This window comes from Notechis scutatus, chromosome 2, assembly GCF_049901735.1.
Source record: "Notechis scutatus isolate UNSWTSFEM ecotype Mainland chromosome 2, rNotScu1.2, whole genome shotgun sequence".
NCBI lineage: Eukaryota > Metazoa > Chordata > Lepidosauria > Squamata > Elapidae > Notechis > Notechis scutatus.
Genome location: NC_142010.1, coordinates 205,709,036 through 205,733,114, shown reverse-complemented (window position 1 = coordinate 205,733,114; position 24,079 = coordinate 205,709,036). Strand labels below are relative to the sequence as shown.

The 24,079-nt window shown below is 37.8% G+C and overlaps 1 protein-coding gene across 13 annotated transcripts in view; it reads right to left on the bottom strand.

Annotated features, from left to right (window-relative positions):
• Positions 1-815: 815 nt before the first annotated feature.
• Positions 816-24,079, bottom strand: part of NTRK2 (neurotrophic receptor tyrosine kinase 2) — a 197,258-nt gene continuing 173,994 nt past the window's right edge. For all 13 annotated transcript variants that reach the window (XM_087957874.1, XM_087957872.1, XM_087957878.1 and 10 more), the window contains 2 exons: positions 3,467-3,625; positions 816-2,130 (listed from right to left, as the gene is read on the bottom strand). In XM_087957874.1, the coding sequence (XP_087814000.1) occupies positions 1,945-2,130; positions 3,467-3,625 (345 nt within the window). In that variant the 3' untranslated portion in view covers positions 816-1,944. The remainder of the gene's footprint in view (positions 2,131-3,466; positions 3,626-24,079) is intronic.

Here is a 24,079-nt window from a genome sequence, read left to right as displayed (position 1 = left end):
TAAGTGTCAATTCTTTAAAATAAAATTACAATTACAAAACATTTAGGAGCTCTATATTCATGACCTCCTTTAGTGATTTAAAATATCCCCTCCACATTTTTGCAGCAGTTTTGAATTTATCACATCATAATATCTTATAATAAAAATAACTTGACATGTATATCCTAAATCTTCCATGTCTATATGTAATACGTTTCTGTTAGCCATGTAGTATAATACTTGTCACTCCTAAATGAAAGGATGGCTGTTGTCAACATTCATTATTTGATTATCTGTTCAACCAATAACTGGTTCTCTTCCTTATTTTGCTGACTTTTCTCCAGAGTTTCTTAAGTATGTCCTATTTCACATCAGTAATAAATATTCAATATTGTTGCATGACCCTATTGCACCTGTAACAATGCATATGTTTCACAGTAGCAATTTTGTTACAACTAAATACAGGAATGTATTATGCTTACTTGAGTGTGCAATGAGATGTGGGATTTTTTTTCAGAATAAATAGTAGAGTATTAACTGATAAAATGTATGCTGAGTTTGGGGAAAAGATTGTTGGGAAACTGCCAAGTGGGCTGGAAGGAGGGATCAAGCAAGGCCCTAGCTTAGAGTCCTTGTACAGCCACAAGAGGCATAAGCTTGACCTCCACCCAAGTTTCATGAAGCTCTGGTCATTCCCAGGGGAAAGCAGTCTGGGGGAAACATTTTTATATAGGTAGAAATCAATCAAGTTGTTTACTTCAGCTATCTACGAGTGGTTCTGGTTGCTTGTGCCTGACAAGGATAAATAGAAGACAAATAGGAGGACAAGGATCAGTAAGTGCTGATAAAACATCATGTTGCAACCTCTATATTATCCATGTCTAGTTTTCCCCACATCTTGGGCATCCTAAGCTAATACTACCCAGCTGTATAGGGTTTCAATTCCATTCTAACCCAACCAGAGACTTCAGATTTGAAGGATAATGTATTTGACTAATGCCACTGTATTACAGCCCTGTTTTCAAAAGAGCCCTAGAAACTATTCTGCACTTTAATATACCCAACCATGCACTTGCATTATCAAAAACTAACTAGGGAATTCTAGTAGTGACATCAGGAGAAACTATGGCAAGGTGAAGTTGGGGAATCCTAATTATGCATAAAGTGATACAAATCTGGGAAATGTGAACAAGACCTTTGCTTTTCAGTCCAGTTGACACAGAAGCCCCTTTCAATATAAAAAAAAGTTTGCAGCGAGAACAATGCCTTTACTTTCCTGTATGTCTCCCAAGGGAAAGCACCAGGTTCCTACTCTTTCATGAAATAATTACATTATTCTGTAAAATGTTACATTGGATGCCATCTGATCGGATCACTTTTCAAAAGAGAAGTTTACATAAGATGCCAACTGTTTTTTTTTCTTTCAGCTTGACCTCAACTAGAAATAAAATAATTATTCCCATAGAGAATGCCAGTCTACTGCACTTGACACTTCCGTTTTCAACACAGATGCCAAAGCAAATAAAGTAGAGGCAATTCCATAGATGTTCCAAATATCCATACAGCAGAAGTCACAAGGTTTGAGTCTTTTTTTCCCTTTTTTTATCCAGATCAAAGGCAAAAGGACAACAAGGCATTTAAGCTGTGATGAGCAAAACCAAGTATCTGCTGATAAAACAGATCAGGTTGTTAAGGCCTTTGTCTATGCAGAGTTATAATAATGCAGAAGCCTGGTTGAATAGAAATTGGGGGAAAGAGAACAGAAGGGGAGAAGAGATATATGTCAGTAAAGTCACAACTTCAATACTGTGTTTACAGAGGAAGAGATGCAAACAGCTTGCCCTTTGAAAGCTTCTCCGTATCTTTGTATTTAATACTGCCAGAGTTAATAACACATTGTAATGGAGTTTAGTTGCAATGGAAACATTCATTCACACACTTCATACAAGGAAGTGCTAGGAGTTTCTACCCTAGAATATCCAGGTAGACTGGAGAGGCCTTGGCCAAGTTCTGAAGGAGAGAGTAGATTTCTTTGATATTGAGTCTCATATGAGGCTCCCGCTGCCAGCACCCAAGCATCAGGTCATATACTTCCTTTGGGCAGGTACGAGGTCGCTGTAGGACGCGGCCCTGAGTAATACACTCAATTACCTGAAGAAAGGACAAGAAGAGAGCCCATTGATTTATGTCTTTTGTTGGCAATACGTCATTGGCCAATACATGCAAAGATAAACTCCCAACATGTTTGCCTAACACCTTTGTACTCTTATTCTTATTTGTTTACTTTTAAAAATGCCATTTTTTATTTGCATCAGAAGTACCAAATAATGACGGCAAGGCAAGGCAAGGCAAAGTGAGGTGAGGCAAGGCAAGGCAAGGCAAGGCAAGGCGAGGCAAGGCAAGGCGAGGCGAGGCGAGGCGAGGCGAGGCGAGGCAAGGCAAGGCAAGGCAAGGCAAGGCAAGGCATAAAAAAATAAAGTCATTCCATTTCATTGCTATATTGGGAAAAATGAGCTATACTGGACACAAGGAAGATCTTTCAATATTTTTCTCCTCCTTTTTTATAATAGTTTATTAAACTTATATGCAGTCCAACTCCCAGAGATTCTGGGAAATTTAAAATAAGAGCTTACTGCTTAAACACTTTTGAATATTTTGATTTTGGGGTTAGGATGTGTTAAGATATTTAAATTTAGTAGCTGGAACAGTGAGGTTGGACAATGATCCAGAACACAGAGTTATAGTTGATTGGTTGGAGAGTGCTGGCTCCTGCATGAGGCTCTCTGTGCTGTGATTGGTTGCTTGGGTTGGAGATGGGAGTTTCCCTTTCCCCCTACCTTTTTCTTCTGTGTGCTCTGTGATTTACCTCATGATGCTCCTGTTTGCCTGACTATCTTATTTGCAGTAAATATAGACGTTAAACATATTTATTGATATAAACTACAAGTTCATGGCAGCATCTCTGACTTCATTTGGACACCTGCTGTGCAATTCCCTGACAGGATGCTGGCAGCACTGCCACAGCACAACCTACTCTTGGCTGAACAACTTGGAGGTTGCTGTCAATCTCTTCCTCATCCCTGCAATCTCTGACTTAAAATTAATGCAGGAAAAATATTTCCAAATTTTTTTGCAGTGAAAGAAACCCTTGAAGATATCCAGTGGAAATTAGATCAGTTTTACAACCTCTAAAGAGCTTGCTATAATTATATTTTTATCCCATTTTGAGAAAGATGAAGCAGCTTCCAGCATTTCTTCATTCTAGCCTATGAACAATGGCATTTCAAAGAAAGTTTCAAAGGATCTTGAATCAAAGTGGTTTCTCCTCAATTTTCAAAATCAAATTAAATCTCCAGTCTGAATTGCATTGTGGTTGACTTTATGGAGGGCTTTTGGACTGGCATTGATGGAACCTTAAAAAAGAAGTTTCCACTATACTAAGAAACTTAGTAGTTCAGAATGGTAACATAGAACGATAGTCACATACCTCATTGTTTGAGAGCTGATACCATGGCTGTTTGCCATAGGTAAATATTTCCCAGAGAACAACGCCAAGGCTCCAGACATCACTTTCTGTGGTGAACTTTCTATACATGATGCTTTCAGGTGGCATCCAACGAATAGGTAACATAGTATGGCCACCAACCTGGTGAAAAAGAAAGAAACGTAAGAGTCTGGGGAAGTAGTGAAATAACCAAAGTGGCATGATATTATATTATTTTGATTTGATATATTATGTGCAATGATTACAAGTTCAACTAGAGTTATCAAGCATTTTCTTACAGCTGTATGCACCATATTACTATATTTAGAGAATTCTGCTGCTGTACTGGAACTGAAATCCATGTGGAAAATATCATGGGGAAAATTTAAAAGACTCAAAAAGTATTTTCTCAGTCACAAATTACTATTGATTTCTGACCTTCCCCGCTCCCAAAAAAGAAGGCCCCACTACCTTTCTTGTTTTATGTTCTCCAGGATATATGAGATACAGGGGAAATTGATATTTTTCAGCTAATCCCTGCTTCCTGACCAGAACACATGGAATACAATAAACAACTAAAGGTGGGAACTGAATTTGGCTAAATGTCAGATTTTGGCAGGAAGCTGGGTAATTAGGAAAAGGTTTTCTTTTTTTTTTTTAGGGCCAAATGTCTTGTCACAATTCTGGACCACAATAAAAGTCTTATCTTGACCTGCAAAAACTTATTCTGAAACAGCCACAGCAGTACATAATGTTTGTATGTATGTATGTATGCAGAGGTGGTATTCAGCAGGTTCTGACCGGTTCTGGAGAACCGGTAGCGGACATTTTGAGTAGTTTGGAATACCACCTCTGACTGGCCCCGCCCCCATCTATTCTCTACCTCCCGAATCCCAGCTAATAGGCTAGGTCTTCTTACTCCTATGGACACTGCATAGGAGAATGGAGCTGGAAAGCAGGTTGGTGGGGTGGGGACAGAATAGGAATTTTACAGTATCCTTCCCCTGGAGTGGGCTGGGAATGGAGATTTACAGTATCCTTCCCCTGCCATGCCCACCAAGCCACACCACACCCACCAAGCCATGCCCACAGAACCGGTAGTAAAATTTTTTGAATCCCACCACTGTATGTATGTATGTATGTGAAAGAGTGAGAGAGAGAGAGAGGAGGAGGAGGAGGAGGAGGAGGAGGAGGAGGAGGAGGAGGAGGAGGAGGAGGAAGAAGAAGAAGAAGAAGAAGAAGAAGAAGAAGAAGAAGAAGAAGAAGAAGAAGAAGAAGAAGAAGAAGAAGAAGAAGAAGAAGAAGAAGAAGAAGAAGAAGAAGAAGAAGAAGAAGAAGAAGAAGAAGAAGCTGTTTTTCCAAATCTCAGTCTGAATCTATATACTTTTGAGTTTGGTCTGGCTGTTTCTGCAATGACCTGGATGGAACTGGATAATTTCTGAAATGCCAGACCAAACTTACAAAATTAATGAATGACTGGATATTTTAGGCAAATACACATTTTATTTATGGCTTGTGCTGGATTATAACAATTACATAATCCTATAGTGTAAGTGAGTCAGTTTAGTGTAGCGATGAAGGCATCAGATTAGAAACCAGGAGACTGTGAGTTCTAGTCCTGCCTTGGGCGTAAAGCCAGGTGGGTGATCGTGGGCCAATCACTCTCTTTCAGCCATAAGAAGCAGGCAATGGCAAACCACTTCCAAACACTTCCACTTCCATGAAAATTGCAGGAAGTTATCCAGGTAAATTGCCAGGAATCAACATAGACTCAAAGGTACCCTAAAGAAATAAACAAACAAATGATAGTCAAAGGATTGATAAGCTTCTCAGGAAGTTAGAAAGCTATTTGTTGGTGTTCCTATAATTCTGGATTTCCCGAATTTAGCAGTATCACATGCATGTATGCATGTATGCAATAGAGTAGTCAATGTCTGGAATACTCTACCCGACTCTGTAGTCTCTTCCCCAAACCCCAAAAACTTTAACCTTAGACTGTCTACCATTGACCTCACCCCTTTCCTAAGAGGTCTGTAGGGGGCGTGCATAAGCGCACCAACGTGCCTACCGTCCCTGTCCTATTGTTTCTCTATTCTTTTATTTTTCTTATATGTACCCATCTCATGTATTCACAACTATGTGTACACTTATACTTATTATCTTGTAAACAATTGACAAATCAAATAAATAAATAAATAAATAAAAATATACCATAACCAAAGCTAAGTTACTGAGTCACATGCTCAGCATCTAATATCTCATAAATGGGCTTCCATCATTTGCTACTACTGTATTTGTAATAACTTTGTAAGGTCTTAGCCTTTACTTTACACATCTGGGATCTATGTGTGAAGCACTTCTGGTGTTCTCTGTTACTCTAGAGATTTGTTTTGGCTTCTAGAGCACATTACAAGCTGCTTATCATGGGCTGTCAGAGCCAGGATGTGTAAAAAAATCCCTTAACTGAATCAATATGATATATGGCTACATATGAAAAGGAGAGCATTAATAATGTATTGTCAGCATGCATACCAGACATAAACACAGATTTCACTTCTGACCTTTGCTCTAAGAACAACTGGGGTGGAAAACAGCTTTTTCATTTACTTGGTGGTTGCATTCACTTTATTAGAAAGTGTTTTTTTTTTTTTTTTTTTTAAAAATTAAACTCACAGAAATATGCGGTTGCCCACAAGAAGCATAGGGCAAGTGTCATTAGAACATTATTAGTTGTTAAAGGCTTGGGGCTCATTAAATATTCAGTGGCTTTTAAATCTGTTCACCATGTTGCATCTATAGCTGCAAACCCATTCAGTGGGTTTTATGGCACACTCTTTAAAAAATTAATGAAAATGGCCACCGTAAAACATATTTTTTTTTCTTTTATTGAGATTTCTCTAGGATTTATGTTTTCCCCCTGCCATAAGAAATGTAAAAGCCTACAAGTCAGTGAAGCAATTTCCTTCTTATTAGCCTGTTATATTAAATAATGTAGCTCAATAACAGAAATGTAACATGACTGTTAAGATTATCTACACCTAACAAGGGGTGGGATGGCGAGAAAAAAAAACACAATTATATTGAAAATACTTAATAGCAATAGCACTTAGACTTATATGCCGCTTTACATTGCTTTACAAGCCCTCTCTAAGTGGTTTAGAATCAGCATATTGTCCCCAGCAATTTGGGTCCTCATTTTTACCCACCTCAGTAAAAGGAAAGAAGGCTGAGTCACCCTTGAGCCTGGTAAGATTTGAACTGCCAAATTGCAGGCAGCCAGCAGTCAGTAGCCTACACAGTACTACACTCTAACCACTGCACCACCATAGCTCATAATGACTGATTGACCAACTTAGCCAACTTAATATCAGATTTTTTTTTTAAATTTCTGTACCTTTCATTTCTATGAAATGACTTGCTGGAGATGAACCTTCTATCTTTATGACAAAACAAAAAATAAGAGCTCCCCGAGTCTAAAACCTAATTACAAATTATAACCCTTGCGCGATTCTTATGCTTTCATCTCTAGCTGGCTTTGATCTCAAGTCTGGAGGTTGTGACATTTCACAAAGATTGAGGCTCACTATATACAAAATATGGATTTTGTTAGGCCCATCTCATCAAGGGCTTCCAGCTGAATTAAAGGTAGAAAGAAACACGGGGAGATGCTGGCATAACAACCACCTGCCTCACTCAGTTGGCAAGAAAACTGTAAAGGGGCAACAGGGACTGGGGTGTCCTAAAGTGCTTTTTTTTCCAAAAGGTAATTGGACTGAACTGAATAAGGGTCTTGGATGAGAAGCAAAGTATTTTCAAAAAACCAAGGAAGTCCAGTTGCCTTCTGGAAAAAAAAGCACCTCTGGGGCCACCATGACCTGGATGACTGGGAATCTCCATAGACAGGAATTGAGCTATTCATCCCCCCCCACACACACACACCACACACACATATACACAGACAAGAAAAAGCCAATTATGGGAGCTCTGGTTGGGGATGGCAAAAGTGGACAGGATCATACCACTGCAATCATTGCACTGTTCCTTCCTTCCACCATTCTCATGCTAATGGGTGGGACTCCTACACTCCTTAAATGTGCATCTTTCAGCCTGTTGTAAGTTACACTCGTATTGCAAAAAAGAAAAGAAAAGGGGCTACCTGTTTATAATATAAATCTCTTCCCCCTGCTTACTAGTTCATTCATGCTCACTTTAGGGCCACGGTGACAATAAACACTGCCTGCTTTTGTAGAGTGCCTAAGAAAGACAGCGAGGAGAGCGTTGCTGCATACTAATTGACACATTTTAATGACTGCCTTCTCTTACTCCCTCTTTGCTCATCCCCTTCTCTAAATTGCTGCTTTCAAGCATGTGCGACTCGCAACCATGGAAACCAAGTCTCTAAATGCACAAAACCCACCACATCAACCTTTGGAACATACTGCTGGTGAATTTCCAAAAGATACAATAGATGGGGAGATGGCCACGAGGAGAATGATTGCCTCTACAGGCATGGTGCTCTAATCCTGACAGATTTATTTTCTAGAGGATAAAAGCTTGCACATGCATTCTACTAATAAACACTATTTAGCACTGAATGCAGTATGTAGCATCCCAGCAACCATTCACCAATAAATTACAGTACATCCCCTCCCGCACATCAGAGTTCAAACGCAGCAGCTAACTTGCCTCCTGTTCTTATATCATGGTAGCAAAATCCCTCTCCCTTCTTTTTCTTTTTGATCTTTTTGAGTCAGTCTTATATCATGGTAGCAAAATCCCTCTCCCTTCTTTTTCTTTTTTATCTTTTTGAGTCAGTCTTGAAATGGCATCAAACTCCAGGTGCAGACATGAGAAAACATTGATATCCCAGCAATGCTACTCCTTGAATTGTGGAACTTCTCTTGGTACTTTTGGCATTGAATACTAGCATGAAGTATCCAAGGCTTATTTTAATTCATTGAGAGATTATATTCTGCTGTTTTAAAGGTCAGGTTACTTAAAAGTACACCCTATACTTTCATTTATCTCTATTTTTCTGTACATAGCAGTTTCCTTATTAATGGAGCTCTGAAGTCATAAAATCACAGAATTTTTTAGAATGAAACTTGGAAGTACAGCCTCCTGCTCAGTATAGGATCTGAAACTATTATGTTTGACCAATAGAGCAAAATTGACGAAGTTTATCAGTGAAAAGTAAATATAGATTTAATCCAACAGTTAAACATAACATGTATGTGTAGTCGGTGCAATATTATTTTTATAAATCTATTTCATCTTTGAAAACATTTCTTCAAGAAACCAAAATTCAGTTCCCACAGATATTTAAATCTCCTTCCCACCATTGTCTCCTGCTCTTTTTCTTGACTTCCTGCACAGTTTCTCCTGTTCTCTTTGAAAGACTTTTTTAGAACTGTTTTTAGAACCTGTAAATGACTCCTTCTGTTCCAACATAACTTTCATCAATAACTAAATCTTCCTCAATATTTCATGTCTTTGTAAAATATGATCAAGCTTTGTGAGTATATATTTGATGTCAGGAAAGGGAAGTATTGACAGCCTTATATACCATACATTGTAATGTTAACGGAACCTGTTGACAATATAGTTATTTAATCAGAATTAATTATTAATCATTAATAAATTGGCAGCTTATCTCCATTTTCCTTCCTTTCTATTAGCTATGTTACCTCAGATTTATACAAAGAAATGGGAAATAAAAAGATGTTTCAGATAGGTGGTGGCAGCAAAATCAAGAGAATTTTTAGAGATGTCCCTGGGTTAATGGAAGCTTGCTTTCCTTCCTTCCTTCCTTCCTTCCTTCCTTCCTTCCTTCCTTCCTTCCTTCCTTCCTTCCTTCCTTCCTTCCTTCCTTCCTTCTTTCCTTTCACCTATTTATGTGTGATATATATGTGCTAAAGAAAGAGAAAGGGAATTCAAATCTGTTGATATGAACCAGAGATTCATAGAGCAAGGCAGAATTTTGAACCTTAATCCAATACGCCACTTAATTCAGAAAATTCAAAATTATAGAATTACCAGAAAATGTCTTTCTAGCTTCTTCTTGAAAAATCTGTCAGTTCTTTGACAGGTGTTTGTCAACAGGGTTATGTAATTGATATAATTGAGGAAGGAAGGAAGGAAGGAAGGAAGGAAGGAAGGAAGGAAGGAAGGAAGGAAGGAAGGAAGGAAGGAAGGAAGGAAGGAAAATGTCCTCAGGTGTAAACTTTAATTTTATCTACAAAGAAACAGTACATCTGTTATCTAAAAGTTCAACAAAATTGAGGCATTCACCCCCCCCACCCACCACCAACACAAGTGGGTGAGATTCCTTATAGATCTTGGAACCAGCCTTTGACAATGTGGGTAGGGAAGGATACATTTTTTTAAAAAGGGGGAAAATCCACAGTGAAGCATGTTGTTTCTGTAGAGAAGGCAATGACAAAATAATGTTCTGGAAAAACTGGGCAAATTGTAATGAGCCAGAAGAAGTCTGGAAAAGTTTTCATTTCAGTGGAATCTCATATTATAGTTCCTCGGGGATAAGTCAACTTTGATCTTTGATCTTTAAATAACTTTCTTCTTAATAACTGTAATTTAACCTGCTTATACTCAGCAGCCTTCACATTCCTTAAGGCTCTGGGATGCTGCTTCACAGAAGGCAAGGAGCATCTCTATGTAATTAAAATTACATCTGCAGAATTACTGTTCATTGAGCTTTCAAATCTTGGTGCCAAAAACAATGTTTATAATTGTGAGGGCAGCCCCTTGAAATCCATGAGATTGGAAAATAAATTTCACAATATACTGTAATAATAAAATTACAGTCCCCACAACCGCCTTGAGAATTAAGTGGGGTCACATCTAGGATTCCCTTGCTGGTCTTGTACTATGCTGTATTTTCTTTTTCCTTTACCCAGATAATTACTATCTTTGTTGTCTATATGCTTGTATTTATATAGTGTCTATGCGTGTGTGTATTCCATTAATCTCACAGCATAAGAAGGTGAGAATTTGGCTGGAATCAGAACAACAAACCTTCTGTTATCTGCCTGTATGACACTTAATATGAGGACTACCAGGGGTGAGATTCAAATTTTTTAATAACCAGTTCTGTGGGCGTGGCTTAGGTGGTGGGTGTGGCTTGGTGGTCATGTGACTGGGTGGACATGGCTTGGTGGTCATGTTATTGGCTGGATGTGGCCAACTCAATATCACTCACATCGAGGCACGCACCTCCTCACCTGGCCTCTCAAGACTGTGGGGATGCTGCAACAGTAGTGTGAAAAATGGTCATAAGTCACTTTTTTCAGTGCCATTGTAACTTTGAATGGTCACTCCATGCAAGCAAATTCTACCAGTTTGCACCGATTTGCTAGAACTGGTTGTTAACATTCAGCAAAAGAGGGGAAAAAAACTCCAGAGAAGTTCCAGAGACAGGAAGTTCTAGGCCTGCCAAGAATGTAATAAGGGTTAACGGAGAGACAGTTTCTGTAAGCAACACCAGAGTGTTTCCTTCCTGCCTTCCTTACAGGATTAGGCCAGTAATTTCTTCTAACAACCGGTTCTCCGAACTGCTTAGAATGTTAACAACCAGTTCTAGCGAATCGGTGCAAACTGGTAGAATCCCACCCCTGAGGACTACCAAAAAATGTAAAAGGAAATCCTTAATCCTAAAGTGGCTGATTGATAGTACTTCACATCAGCAGGATTTCTACCTATCAACCTCTCATAAATCATTGAAATCAAGCTCTATGATATACTGATCAAAACACACTTAATATTTTCTTATCTAAGTGCCTGAGAGTTTACTGCTTAAAGGGAATACTATAAGCTTCCAGCCAACCAACAAAACAGCAATAGCAATAGCATTTAGACTTATATACCACTTCACAGTGCTTTTACAGCCCTCTCTAAGCAGTTTACAGAGTCAGCATATTGCTCCCAACAATCTGGGTCCTCATTTTACCGACCTCAGAAGGATGGAAGGTTGAGTCAACCTTGAGCCTGGTGAGATTCGAACTGCCAAATAAATAATATGAAGAATGCCTATCCTCTGAGCTACTAATCATGAAGAAACAGAAATATAAAGTGTATAAAATAATTAGTCCTTCAAACTCTTCAATCCATATTTTTCTTACTTTTCTGATGACTTTTTAAAATTCTAAGGTGTTGCTGTGAGAGGATACAATGCAGAAAAAGTTAGATTGTAAAAAATATCAGCTGGTCCACTGAACTCTTCTCTCAAAGTATCCACTCAGTGTGGCATCAATTCATGATTATATTAAAGGATTCTTGGGACTTTTGAAAATGACATGATCATTACATGCTACCAATTTGCCAACAAAATGTTTTTCCCAATCATTATGACCACAGTTACGTATAAATAGAAGTAGAGAAGGAGGAATAAAGGAAGGTTCCAATCAATGTACACCCAAAGAGAAAGCTCTCACAACAGAGCACTGATGGGAAAATCCTCACTGCTACTGTATAATCACTGATCAATCCCTGGCAACATGAAGCTGAAAAGAGACACATATTATCACAGTCTCCATTAGGAAAACAGGCTCAAAACATGGGCTTCAAAACAACAGTTTTCTAAACGTATTAGAATTTCAAGGAAAACTAGGTTCAGAATGACATAGCTGCAGGTTCCAATAGACTGGAGAAAAATAACCAAAAAAAAATTCAATTCAATTTCTCAAAAAGAAAGTAATAGATGCATTTCTGATCAATCCTAAAATATCTTAGAACTCCCCCAGTCTGGAACTACCCTGAAAATTCCTTCTTGCTTTCATAGTCATTTTTATTTCTAGATTTACCATATACTCAACATTTGATATAGATGATTAGATAGATAGATAGATAGATAGATAGATAGATAGATAGATAGATAGATAGATGATAGATAGATAGATATGCTGCATTCATATTATCTCACAGATATCTTCATTTTGTTTACTTCCTAATTCACAGAGTGATCTTAGGGATGGGGCCACATTTTACATGTCAGTGTATGTATAATTCAGGCAGGCTTCAGAACTCAGAAACCTTTAGCAATATATGGATTTGTAGTGGACCCAGGTGAGAAAAAAACTGTTCCTTCAGGAGGATGTATCTGAGAAAGCTAATGTGAGTTTTATGAGCTGAGATCAAAAGGAAGTTGCCCATTTGTCTTCCCCAAAGACCCTCCCAAATGCTAAGACTAAATAATACACCTTCTTTTCAAATAGACATTTATCATGGTCCAGAACAGATATGATATGGATGTCAACAGAATTGTTAGCTAATATCCAAGAAATAAATATTGAAACAAGTACTTGGGCAGAACATAATCCAATGACAATTAAATGGAAAGGACAAAGAAGAAGATCTAGATGGACATTAAATAATACTATACTAAAAGAAAAAGACTTCATACAGAGGATGGAGAAAGAACTGGCTTTTTTCTTTAAAGAAAATAAAAAAGAAGACACATCAATGCAGAACGTATGGGATACAATGAAGGCATATGCCAGAGGCTTGATAATAGACTATACAAGGAAAAGTAACATCACAAAAAAACTAGCCTCTAAGACATTCGAGGATGAGTATAAAGGACGTGAAAAAGAGCTACAGAAAATGCCACAGAAAAAAGACATTAAGTTAAAAATGGACATAAATAAACATAAAATGGGATTAATGGAAAAAGAAGAATTAGCACAGAAAATCAGAGGTGCAAAACAAAACTATTTTGAAGATGCAAATAAACCAGGTAGATGGTTAGCATATAAACTGAGAAAGGAGAAAGAATCAAGGAAAATATTACAATTAATAGATGACCAAGGTCAAGTTTGCTATGGAAGTGAAGAGAAGAAGGAAATTATATGAGACTATTATGGGAAATTATACACACAAGAGAATATTGACAATGAAAGAGTTAAACAGTACTTACAGAATGCTAATCTACCCCAGATACCTAAAGAGATTGAAATAATGTTAGAAAGCAATATAACGATGATGGAGTTAACTGAAGCACTTAAGAAGCAAAACAATGGAAAGGCACCAGGCCCTGATGGACTTCTGGTGGAATTTTACAAAACACTACAAGAATTGTTGAAGTTTATGAATGAAGTTATGTTAAAGAAGTTATGTTAAAGTTATGTTAAAGAAGAAGATACCTAAATCATGGTCAGAAGCTTATATTACACTTGTCCCAAAAGAGGAGGCCGACCTATTACAAATCAAGAACTACACACCTATTTCCCTACTAAATGCAGATTATAAAATTTTTGCTTCAATATTGGCAGAAAGGCTTAAAAAATACCTAAATAATTTTATTCATCCTGATCAAAATGGATTTCTGCCAAAGAGACAAATTAAAGACAATATGAGAGTAATCTTGGACACTTTGGAATACTATGAGGCACACCCTGAAAAACAAATGGCTTTGATATTGAAAAAAATAGTAAGCCCATCCCAAAAGTGCTTTTTTAAAAAAGCAACTGGACTTCCACCACCACCACCCTCCTCTGAAAATGTTTCACTTCTCATCCAAGAAATTTCTTCAGTTCTTCATGAGAAGTTGCCTTTTGAAAAAAGCACCTTTGGGACAACCATGATCTGGACTTGTGATGGAGAATCTCCATAGACATTATGCCAAGTAAGCTCTTGTTCACAGGTCCAACTTGGAGGAAATAATTTTAGATGTATGGGGTAGACAGGAAATGGTTTGGAGAAAGATGCTGACTCATTTCCCTAGCTTTTTTTGCCAGCTCAAAATGGTTTCCTTAACATGCAGTGTTTTCACTGTAGTTCCCCCTTCAAAATATGCACTCAGAAGATCAGAGATGGAAGTACAGATGGTAGCATGGCTTTGAGATGGTAAATTGGAAAAGGGATCCCTTCAAAATCAAATTATCTTTGCTCTTATTCTCTACCACAAAATACCACAGGATTCCCAGATATACCCATCTGGACACCATTCTCTTTCTCTAAAACTAATTCTCACTGTATCAAACATTTTCCAAACAAACCCTTTAAAAATATGACCCCAGATGTTGTCTTCAAATATTTTTTATTCATGCAAAGGCGGCATCTCCTTTCCTGTCATATTTTAAGGAGACTGCTGAATATTGTTGGGGGGACTTTATTGCTGTGATATGGCAGAAAATCCATTAAAAAAATTAGCTTGTTTCCTGTTATACATATGTACATCACGCTGCGGTTTCCCTTCCTGCCCCTGCCTGCTCAGCCAGAAAACTCTGCTCTCTGTGTAGTTAAGAAAATGGGGGCATATTAATAATCCTTCTTGGGGGTTGCCTGAAGCTTAAGCAAGGCTTGAAGTAATCTCCTTATTGGCTTTTTAAAAGAATATTCAAGAGAGGCCTCATCCAGGAAGTATGAGTTGCTAATTGTGGTGTTGAGTTTGTGGTGTTGAGTTTTCTTTTGCTGATTTTGTTTGATTTGTGTTTCACTAATGTGGTGTTTGGGGATTTAAGGGAAGGGTGTTTTATATGTATTTTATGTTTTTGACTCTGATAAAGCATCTTGAATCAATATGCTTGGGCAATATATAAATAATTGTCAATTAATAATGATACTTGTCTTAAGAAATGCATCTTTCCTAATCAGGTTTAATTCAGGACAAATACCATAAGTCAGCTGAAACTATCAGAATTCCTTGTTTGAAAACCAAATGTTTTCAGAATGCAGAGAACAAGAAAGAAAATGCATATGGAATATACTGAAAATGTATACTGAATACTGAAAATGTATATTGATAATATTGACAAAAATAAAGGAAACAACATTTGCAAAAGAAATAGAAAAAGAGTTTTAAATTTTTGTAATGAAAAAAGTAATAATAATAATATTCTGATTGGCAGAGGTTTTTGTTTTAAAACTAAACACAAAACAAGCTTTCTAACATGAAAAAATCTCTTCCTTCATATGAGAAGTGATTGTGTATGTGTGTGTGTGTGTGTGTGTGTATATATATGGTATTTTGGTTCGGTATTTTCCCACGTCATTGTAGTTGTTCTTTTAAAGAAGTTAGTAGTTCTTTAAACTACAATGACGGGAAAATACCCGAACAGCCAATACCACATGTAATACAAAACTTAAGAATATATATATATATATATATATATATATATATATATATATATATATATATATATATATATATATATATATATATATATATATATATATATACATACATACATACTTGGATGACTTTAAAAGGGCTTGAATTGTGAATGAGATGGTCCTCAGGAATCTAGCACAATGGCAAGTGATCCTGTACTTCTAACATGCTAAGCCTGTGCAACAATGAAATCTACCAAATGCTCTTCCCTGTCATATATACCCTGTATATGGAAATGCCAAGAAGTGCTCTGAGAAAGAAACAGAATATCATTATGCAATGGAAAAATGAAAGAAGAGCGTCTTTTTGATCTGATCCAGCATTTGAATCACACAAGCAGCATATATGTTTTCTGTATTCAAATACTTTTCTCCTACTTTTCAAAGCAAAAGGCCTTCAAAAGAATTTGCACTCAATATGAAGAACAAGACAAGCATTATTTAAAAACAGGAATTCTATAAAACAAGACAGTTTATTTATTAAATGTATATGCTGCCCATTTCATGATGAAGCAAATCTGGGCAGCTTGGAACATCATAAAATAAGAATATAAAACAACATGAGCACTAAAAACATTAAGAAAACATGGAGCAATAAAAGTTAAAACATTGAAATTAACAACAAGCGGGGCAACAGGTAAACAGGATGGAGGTGGGAATCACTGTGTCTCTTGTGCCAATCTCACAATTTAGCATTCATAAAATACACAAAATATTCATACAACATAGCCATTGCTGGGCAGGAACTACTATAGTTTAAACTGTAGTTGGTTCAAATATTTAATCTCAGTAGCACATAAAAGGTAAATATGTTGATAGCACTGTGATACCTTACTCCACATGCATTATTTTCTACAAACAAATAACACACATTGATGCATTGACTGTTACAATGAGAAACACAATATCATATATCTCTTTCCTATCAAATTTTATTTTATTGTTCAAAACTCTTCAGTGTAACCTTTGGTTCTGGGCCTCATATCTTACGATAACAAGCCAGACACGTGATAGCAACACAGTCTCAGACTGTGAATAGAATTGAAGATTAACAACAACAAGAACAACAACACCCACAATAATGGCAAATTACTTCTGTATTTCTGTCAGAAAACTTCATTATTGCAGTCAAACAGAGCCTGCCTATTTTGATTTAATGGTTTCTTTACTGTCAGACAGAAGAAACCAGAAATAGGAATAGAGGTCAAAGCACTAAAAGTTTATTTCATGCTACCTATACACAAGAATCTGATCTGTAAAACAGTCAAGCCATATTGTAAGGGTCAACTCAATTCATGGGGGATTGGACTTAGGTCTCTTGTGGGAAAGTAACAACATAACAATTCCAAACTGCCCTTGGGTTCTGCCTGGTCATCTACTACATTTACCTTAGTAATTGTATTGTACCCTGTTAATTTTATCACTTCATCTTAATTATATTTCATTTTTCTCCACATTCTTCCCTATAACAATTAGGAACATATAGTGATGTTTCAGGACCCAGACGCATGTCAATCAGTAGTGCTATAGACTCAGGCAAGTAAATAAATAACAATTCTACTCTGACGGGACCAAATCGCTTTTAAGAATTCCATGCAAGGGTCCATTTCATCCTCATTCACATTTTCTAGCCTTGTAAAAAGTATTGTGCTAAAATTGGTTCAAATACTTAGCTGGACCAATAGGACCTGATCCAACTGAGAAGATTTTTTTTCTCACCTCCCCCATTTTTTTTTTTAACTACCAGAGAGACATCCACGCAATCTGGCAAATAATTTTTGAATCACAAATCCTTTTTATGTAGGCTTACTCTGGGGCAAATTAAGTAAGAATTGCATATTTTTAAAAATCCCATTGAAAGGAGGCTAAAAATAAAGCCAGCTGCTGGGATCATTTTGGCACCCACTTGTAGCCCAGAAAAATACATTTGTCATCCTCCAGATCGCTGTGTGACGCAATGGGCAGCCCTGCCAGTGATGTAGCAGCCGAGCTGAAAAGCAAATGTGGGAAAGAAGCTAATTTCATTTGAGCACCAGTTGCCAAAATAGCATCTAATATAATGCCTTCAACTGTGATAGTTCAATACAAACACCCACAAGCACTCCTGGCAAGCATCTTGACTGTCACCAGCTCACTCTCACTTTTCCTGTGGAAGACCTCAACACAACTCGCCCACCCAGGTATACAGCTGTGCAGTGACAGCTGAAACCTGCAGGTATTTGCTAGTATTGCCACTTCTGAAGCGATGGAGGAAGAGAGAAAGCCAACTTATCCCTTGGCGTTGAGCATTTGTACTATGGTGCATGTATTGGCAGTTAAACAACCCCTCACATTATTATTTGAAAAGGAAAAAAATTCTGCTATGTTTATTTTCAAATGAATACACATTTTGTACTAGACATAAGTAAAGCTTTGGGGGTGCTCTGGGGGTGACATTTCTCTGAGGACCACCAAAATTTTCTCACAGCCCACCAGTGGGCCATGGCTACTTTATAATACATTTATTTGTGATAACAAAGCACCACTGTACTCAGGTTGACTTTTGAATGTTTTTCCTAAAGGCTTTCTAGCTTTCCAGATGTGAAGCAGCTGCAAGTAACCTTGGATAAGTGGAGGAGAAAGATGATTCTGATGTCTTTACTTCAGAGATATTAAGATTCCAGGCCCACGAGAGCTTGTAGCATCAACAGATTTCACCAAGTTCTCAGTTTAATGTGAATGAAGAGGCAAATAATTCAATACATTGGGACTAATCAGATGAACAGTGTTTAATAGAGCTGTGCGGATCCGAGAAAGCACTTTGTGTCAATATGATATTAGATAAAGAAGCAAGCAAATAGAAAACAGTACCATAATCTAGGAGCTATTAAGGGGACAATCAATCAAGCAAAACAAAAACAAAAAACAATACCCTAATCAGGAACTACTAAGGAGAAAAACACAATCCACACACACACCAAGATTGTCTGGGTAAGCTAAATACCGGTATATAAACAAGGAGAAACAGCACACTCACAAGGAGTGATGATGTTACCTAGTTGGGTAATAAAATGTCTGGAAGAAAACATTTAAGCTCAGAGAGCACCAAGCTCAAAGTTCAACCCTGAACGACATATGTTATCTCCCATTAGGGTTGAGTGCCACCACCAGGTCTGTAATAATTTGGGAGTTGGGACTGATTGGAGAAAAGCCATATGCAGCACAGCATGTCACTTCTAAACAGTGTAGAAGAACTTTGCTTATCAAGTGAGTCTTTAAAAGAAGCAGAAAGAGAGGCTAATTGGTCGTTTCTTGATGCTTCACCACACTGGAGCAGAGTAGTGCCCCTTGAAAGAGGCTGAGCAATTAATTGAATGTAATTTTAATTACAATTAGAATTGAACTGAATTAAATTGAATTAAAGTAAACGTTCGCGCTGGTCCTATTATAAGGCTACCATTAGCCTTAGCTTTACCTCTAACTCAAACTCCCTTTGCTCTGCCTACAGTTATACATATTTAGTCAAGTTCATTTTTAATTCTCTTCCTTCCACAGCATGCCAGGCATAACTTCTATTACAGTGCTTCATGTCCTAGAGTTTCTTGTTAATATACATGGCTTCTTGGGATCAATGGACTGTGAGAGGCCATTTGTGGGTTATCTCATCCAGGACTCTAGCAAGCTCTGAATGCCAGAGGTTGAACAAATGGCTGGGGAAATTCCCAATTGCCTGTCAGAATAACCTCTGGATGCACAAATCATCTAGGGCAGACTATATTAATCAGCAATGCCCACCCCCATCTACAGTAGCATGGTAGCATGGATGAGCATGGATGAGCTTTCCTGGACCAGGAAAGAATTAATAATGATCACATACTAACCTGTCTTTATGACTCAAGCATAAATTACCTATAGCAAGGCCAAACTTGCCTTGGAGGTCATGAATTATTTTCTTTCCAGAAGCCCCATGGCATGCAGTCTCTCAGCGCTAAGTCCCTAATATCAACCCAGTTTTGAGGTCCAGGAACTCAGAAAAGGACTCTGCCATTCAGCAAGGACTTTATATATAGGCATTCGCTGCTCATAGTTGCCAAAGGTATTTTCCCACGTCTCCACAGACGAACACAATACAGAAGCCTGATGATGGCAGATGAGATTCTGCCAAAACGTTGCTACAACTTTAAAAGCACAACTATAATGACGTGGGAAAATACCCGAACAAAGCTGAATAACATACATGTAAGTACCCGCGAAAACTTAAGAATATATATATAAATTCATACTCAACATACCAATATAAGTAATGGCAAAATCAGAAGCCATAGGTTACTGGAGATAGGATGAATGAGCTGTATCCCATCGCAATAGCCCATCACAATAGCCCACTGGAGAAGCAAACCAATCTCATCTTAGAGATGTTGTTCCCTTTCACACGCTAATGTCCTCGCCTGGTAACAGCAATATGTGAGGAAGAAGGTCAGCACAACGTGACTGACATATTGCTGTTACTAGGCGAGGACATTAGTGTGTGAAAGGGAACAACATCTCTAGTTGCAAATCAAAGTGGTATAGAGAAGATGCATACTTTCTCCCCAATACAAAGGTAGAGGACACAAAGACAACTTTGTGTTTTTGACAACTACAGGCCCTCAAGAGATATCTGAACCAGCTGTTACCAGGTTATAGTCTGTATAGCTATATTAAGAGAGACTTCCTGGAGCAGGAGAAGATTTTCACTCTGTTAGATCCCAATGACTTAGATCAAGGATGTCAAACTCGTGTCACATTGTTGTCATATGATTTCCCCTCCTTCATTAAACCTGGGGTGGTGGTGGCCGTGGCCAGCATGTGATACATCCAGCCCATGGGCCGCAAGTTTGACACCCCTGACTTAGATCAACTTCCACTTCTATCTATGGAGGTATGTCTAGAAAGTACAATTCCCTCTGCCGCCCTAAAGCAATTCTTTTCTCTAGGATACTCGAGGATACCAGTTGTAAGCTGTAGTAAATGCGAGTGCTGCTTTAGCTGCTCTGCACCAAGAACATGGTAGGTGGCTAAAGGAGAGCTGGCATTCCTACATTTCAGCTGCTTTATCCTATTTCCTTTGGGAAAACGCACAAAAATGTGTATTTCCAACTGGAGTATCTTCAAATGACAAGTTTGGCTGCTGGTTATGCAGAGCTTCGGGAAAGAGGGAGAATCCATTTTTGATACACTTCAGAATCAGTGGGTCAACAATAGGCTGAATTAGATCTATTAGACAAAGATTCTATTCCTGGTTAAATTAATGCTATGTTAGATGAACCATCTGACTCTACATAATATTATTTTCCCACGATCCTAAATTTGCAGCACTTGTTGTAGGCTATCAAATCTGGGTTGCAAAATACCATTCAATTCACAGATAGCAACAAAGAGAATGATTAAACTCTGTTATTGCAGCACTAACTCTTTTTTAATATTTTTACTGCGGATAAATTCTTGAAATAATGTTCATATCTCAGGGAACCCCTGCATAAAAATATTAATCTACTGCTAGCATTGTGTAGCGTTCACATTTTAAAAAAATGTTTTGTTTTGTTGTAATCATCTGTTGCAGAACAGGTGAAAGCAGCAGGCTGGCAGCTGAGTTGCAACACAAACGAATTCCAACCCTGTGCATACTAGCATCATGCAACACATGAAGTTCAGACAATGATCTTTTTTCTCATATCTTTTTTTGAGTCTGTAGCATGGAGTCCTTCCGGTAAAACCCCATTGAAAGAGGCTGCTCTGTTACATCACAAAGCTACTGAAGAAATAACAATTTGCTTGTCATAAGAAACATATGATCCCAAACCAGCACCTGTATTTTCTATATTGAGGGAAATAGCAGCCTCTGGTGTGGAAGAGGAGACAGCAAAGATATACTGTACTTTCTGTTCTAATGTTGCTATTTCATTTGACTCCTCTTTCTTTCAGAAATATGTTTAAATAGAAGTATTATGGCATAATACTATGGCATTTTGGCAGAATTATGGGCATCGTTCTGACAAATTAATTTCCATTTAGTTTTAGTATTATCATGGCTAGACAGCATTATATGGTGTAGAATTGTATAATGGTTAGATACCATCAAAACCAACATCAGCCAGAGTACAAAACAACTGAAAGAAGCTGTACAAGAATGGAAAAATGTGGAGCTGATCCATAGAATAGCTGAGAACTGTACATAGCTGAATGGATGGCATCATCATCATCTTTATCATGTGAATTGTCCTTGAGCTGCACCCAGATGGATCTGTCTACGGTGAGATGTGGGCCCATGCGATCTTCAGATCCTTCCCCAAATCTGCTTTGGAAAGGCCAGCAAGGGGGAAGTCCTGCTGCCCTTGGGAACAGACTGTACATCTGTAAAGATATAGCTATGGATTCTGTGAGAAGGACTACGAACCCAAATCTTGGAATTTTGTGAAAATCAAATCAAAGACAATTTTAAAATGAATGCAAGACTAGGAAGCAGATGGATTACTGCTAATTGGCATTCCAAATTGAAAGCAAGGGACAGAAAGGCTAAATCATGCAGATGACATGAAAGACAGGAATGATTAAAAAAGAAGACTGTATGCCAATCCCAGTAGCCTAAATGCTTTAAATTACTGGGATCTGTTTAAAAAATGGGTGGATCTTTTGAAAATTAACAACAATCCTAGTGCAAGAGTCAGCAATGCAGAATCTGATAGACACCTTTAGATTTAGCAAAACCAGATCAAACCACACAACAGTATTTGAACCAATGGCATTGTAAAAACTTTTTAAATCAACCATTTCTCAAGGCACATTAGTTTATTAACAAAAGTTCTGGGTTCAGCAAGTGGATATTATAGTTAAAAATGGCCCAATAGAAGTCCTAAACAACATGGCCAACCATGGGATATATTATTTCGTCAACTATACAAGGGCAAATTATGACATCTTGCTCTACCAGATTTTACTTCCATCTTAAATCACCCCCAACTCACAACTGTCTGTTTCTCTTTGTTACACTTATTTAGTCTTCTGCTAATGAATGGTTTATTTTATCCTTGAAGAATGACTGGATACAAGAAATAAAGTACAATTGCTCAGATTTGATTCTGGATATTGTAGTGAAGAGATCAAGCAAATGTGCTGTGTTAAGTCAGTTTGGCAGATACATTCACAAGTTGTTCAATTTAGGATCCACACTGTAAAATGAAGAAACTCAAATATTACGGATATGAAACAATGAGTCCCAAAGGAACACGGGGCACAGGAAAGAAACAGGGCTAACAATTTTGGATTTCAACATCTGTGTAAAACAGAAGAGTGAAATCAATAGGCGGCAACTCCCAAATTAAACTATTTGTCCTTTAAGGCCTATGATTCAGTCACTTGCTACCCTTCCTTCTAAGGATGGCTCATGATGAGGACTATTTTGGGGCAGGCAGGACCCCATCTACAGAGCTCCCAACTGAGAGATCTTAAGATATTTTTCTCTCAGTATCTTCTGCCAGCAATAACAAATGTTTCTTCTTAAACAAGCTCATGATACTGTTGTTGCTTAATTTAACTTGTTTATTGTTTCTTCTGGCTCTCTGTACTTTTTGTTTTTGACTAGCTTTTAGTCAAGTAATTTTGTTTTAATGATGGTATATTTTTATCCTTTTGGGCTGCCAGACAGAAGGCTGCTCGAATCCTTGTTCTTCCTCTGTAAGATTAAGCAACCAACGGCCTTCCACCGCCTGTCCACAGGGCAGGGAGCTGTGCATAGCCAACATCGCCAAATGGCATCTTTTCTGCCTTATTAATCATAATAAGTTTTCCTTACATTTCAGCCTGACGTATGGAAATAAATGCTTCTCTGCACCATAGATCACAGGGCACCTAAAGGGCAAGTCCAAAAAAAAAAAAAAGGCAGCTGTAATCATGTGATCAAATCCCCGTCCCTTTTTAAAATACACACACGCATTGTGCAGCTCAGGTAAAAATGGGCGGGATTTCAATCACACAGTCATGGCTGCCATCCTGACTTTTCAAATCCCTCTGCAAGAGATGCTCCTGATATATAGTAAATTATTTGAGAGAATGCATTTGTAATTCCACCCCCTACCTCAAGAATGACTTCTACATGGAACTGATGAAATTGCCTAAATTTTTTGAAAAACTAAGCTCTCTTCTAAAGCTCCTTTCATTTACTATTTGCAAAAGTCTTTATATAGCAAAAGGGAATTGACAAAATACATGCCATATTCATCTCATTGATGAATTACATTTCATAGCATCCCTTTACAGTCCAGGGAAATTTATGGTTTGTTTTGCTCAAACATTTAAAAGGATTGCACCCTTACAGCCAGATGCTACTCACGTGAATTCACATTTACTGAGGGCCAATATAGTGTAGTGATTAATAGTATTAGGCTAAGAAAGGAGAGAGTTGGATTTTAGTTAGTAAAGTTCACTGGATGACTTCAGGCCAGTCACTCTCTCTGAACCCTGTCTAACTCACAA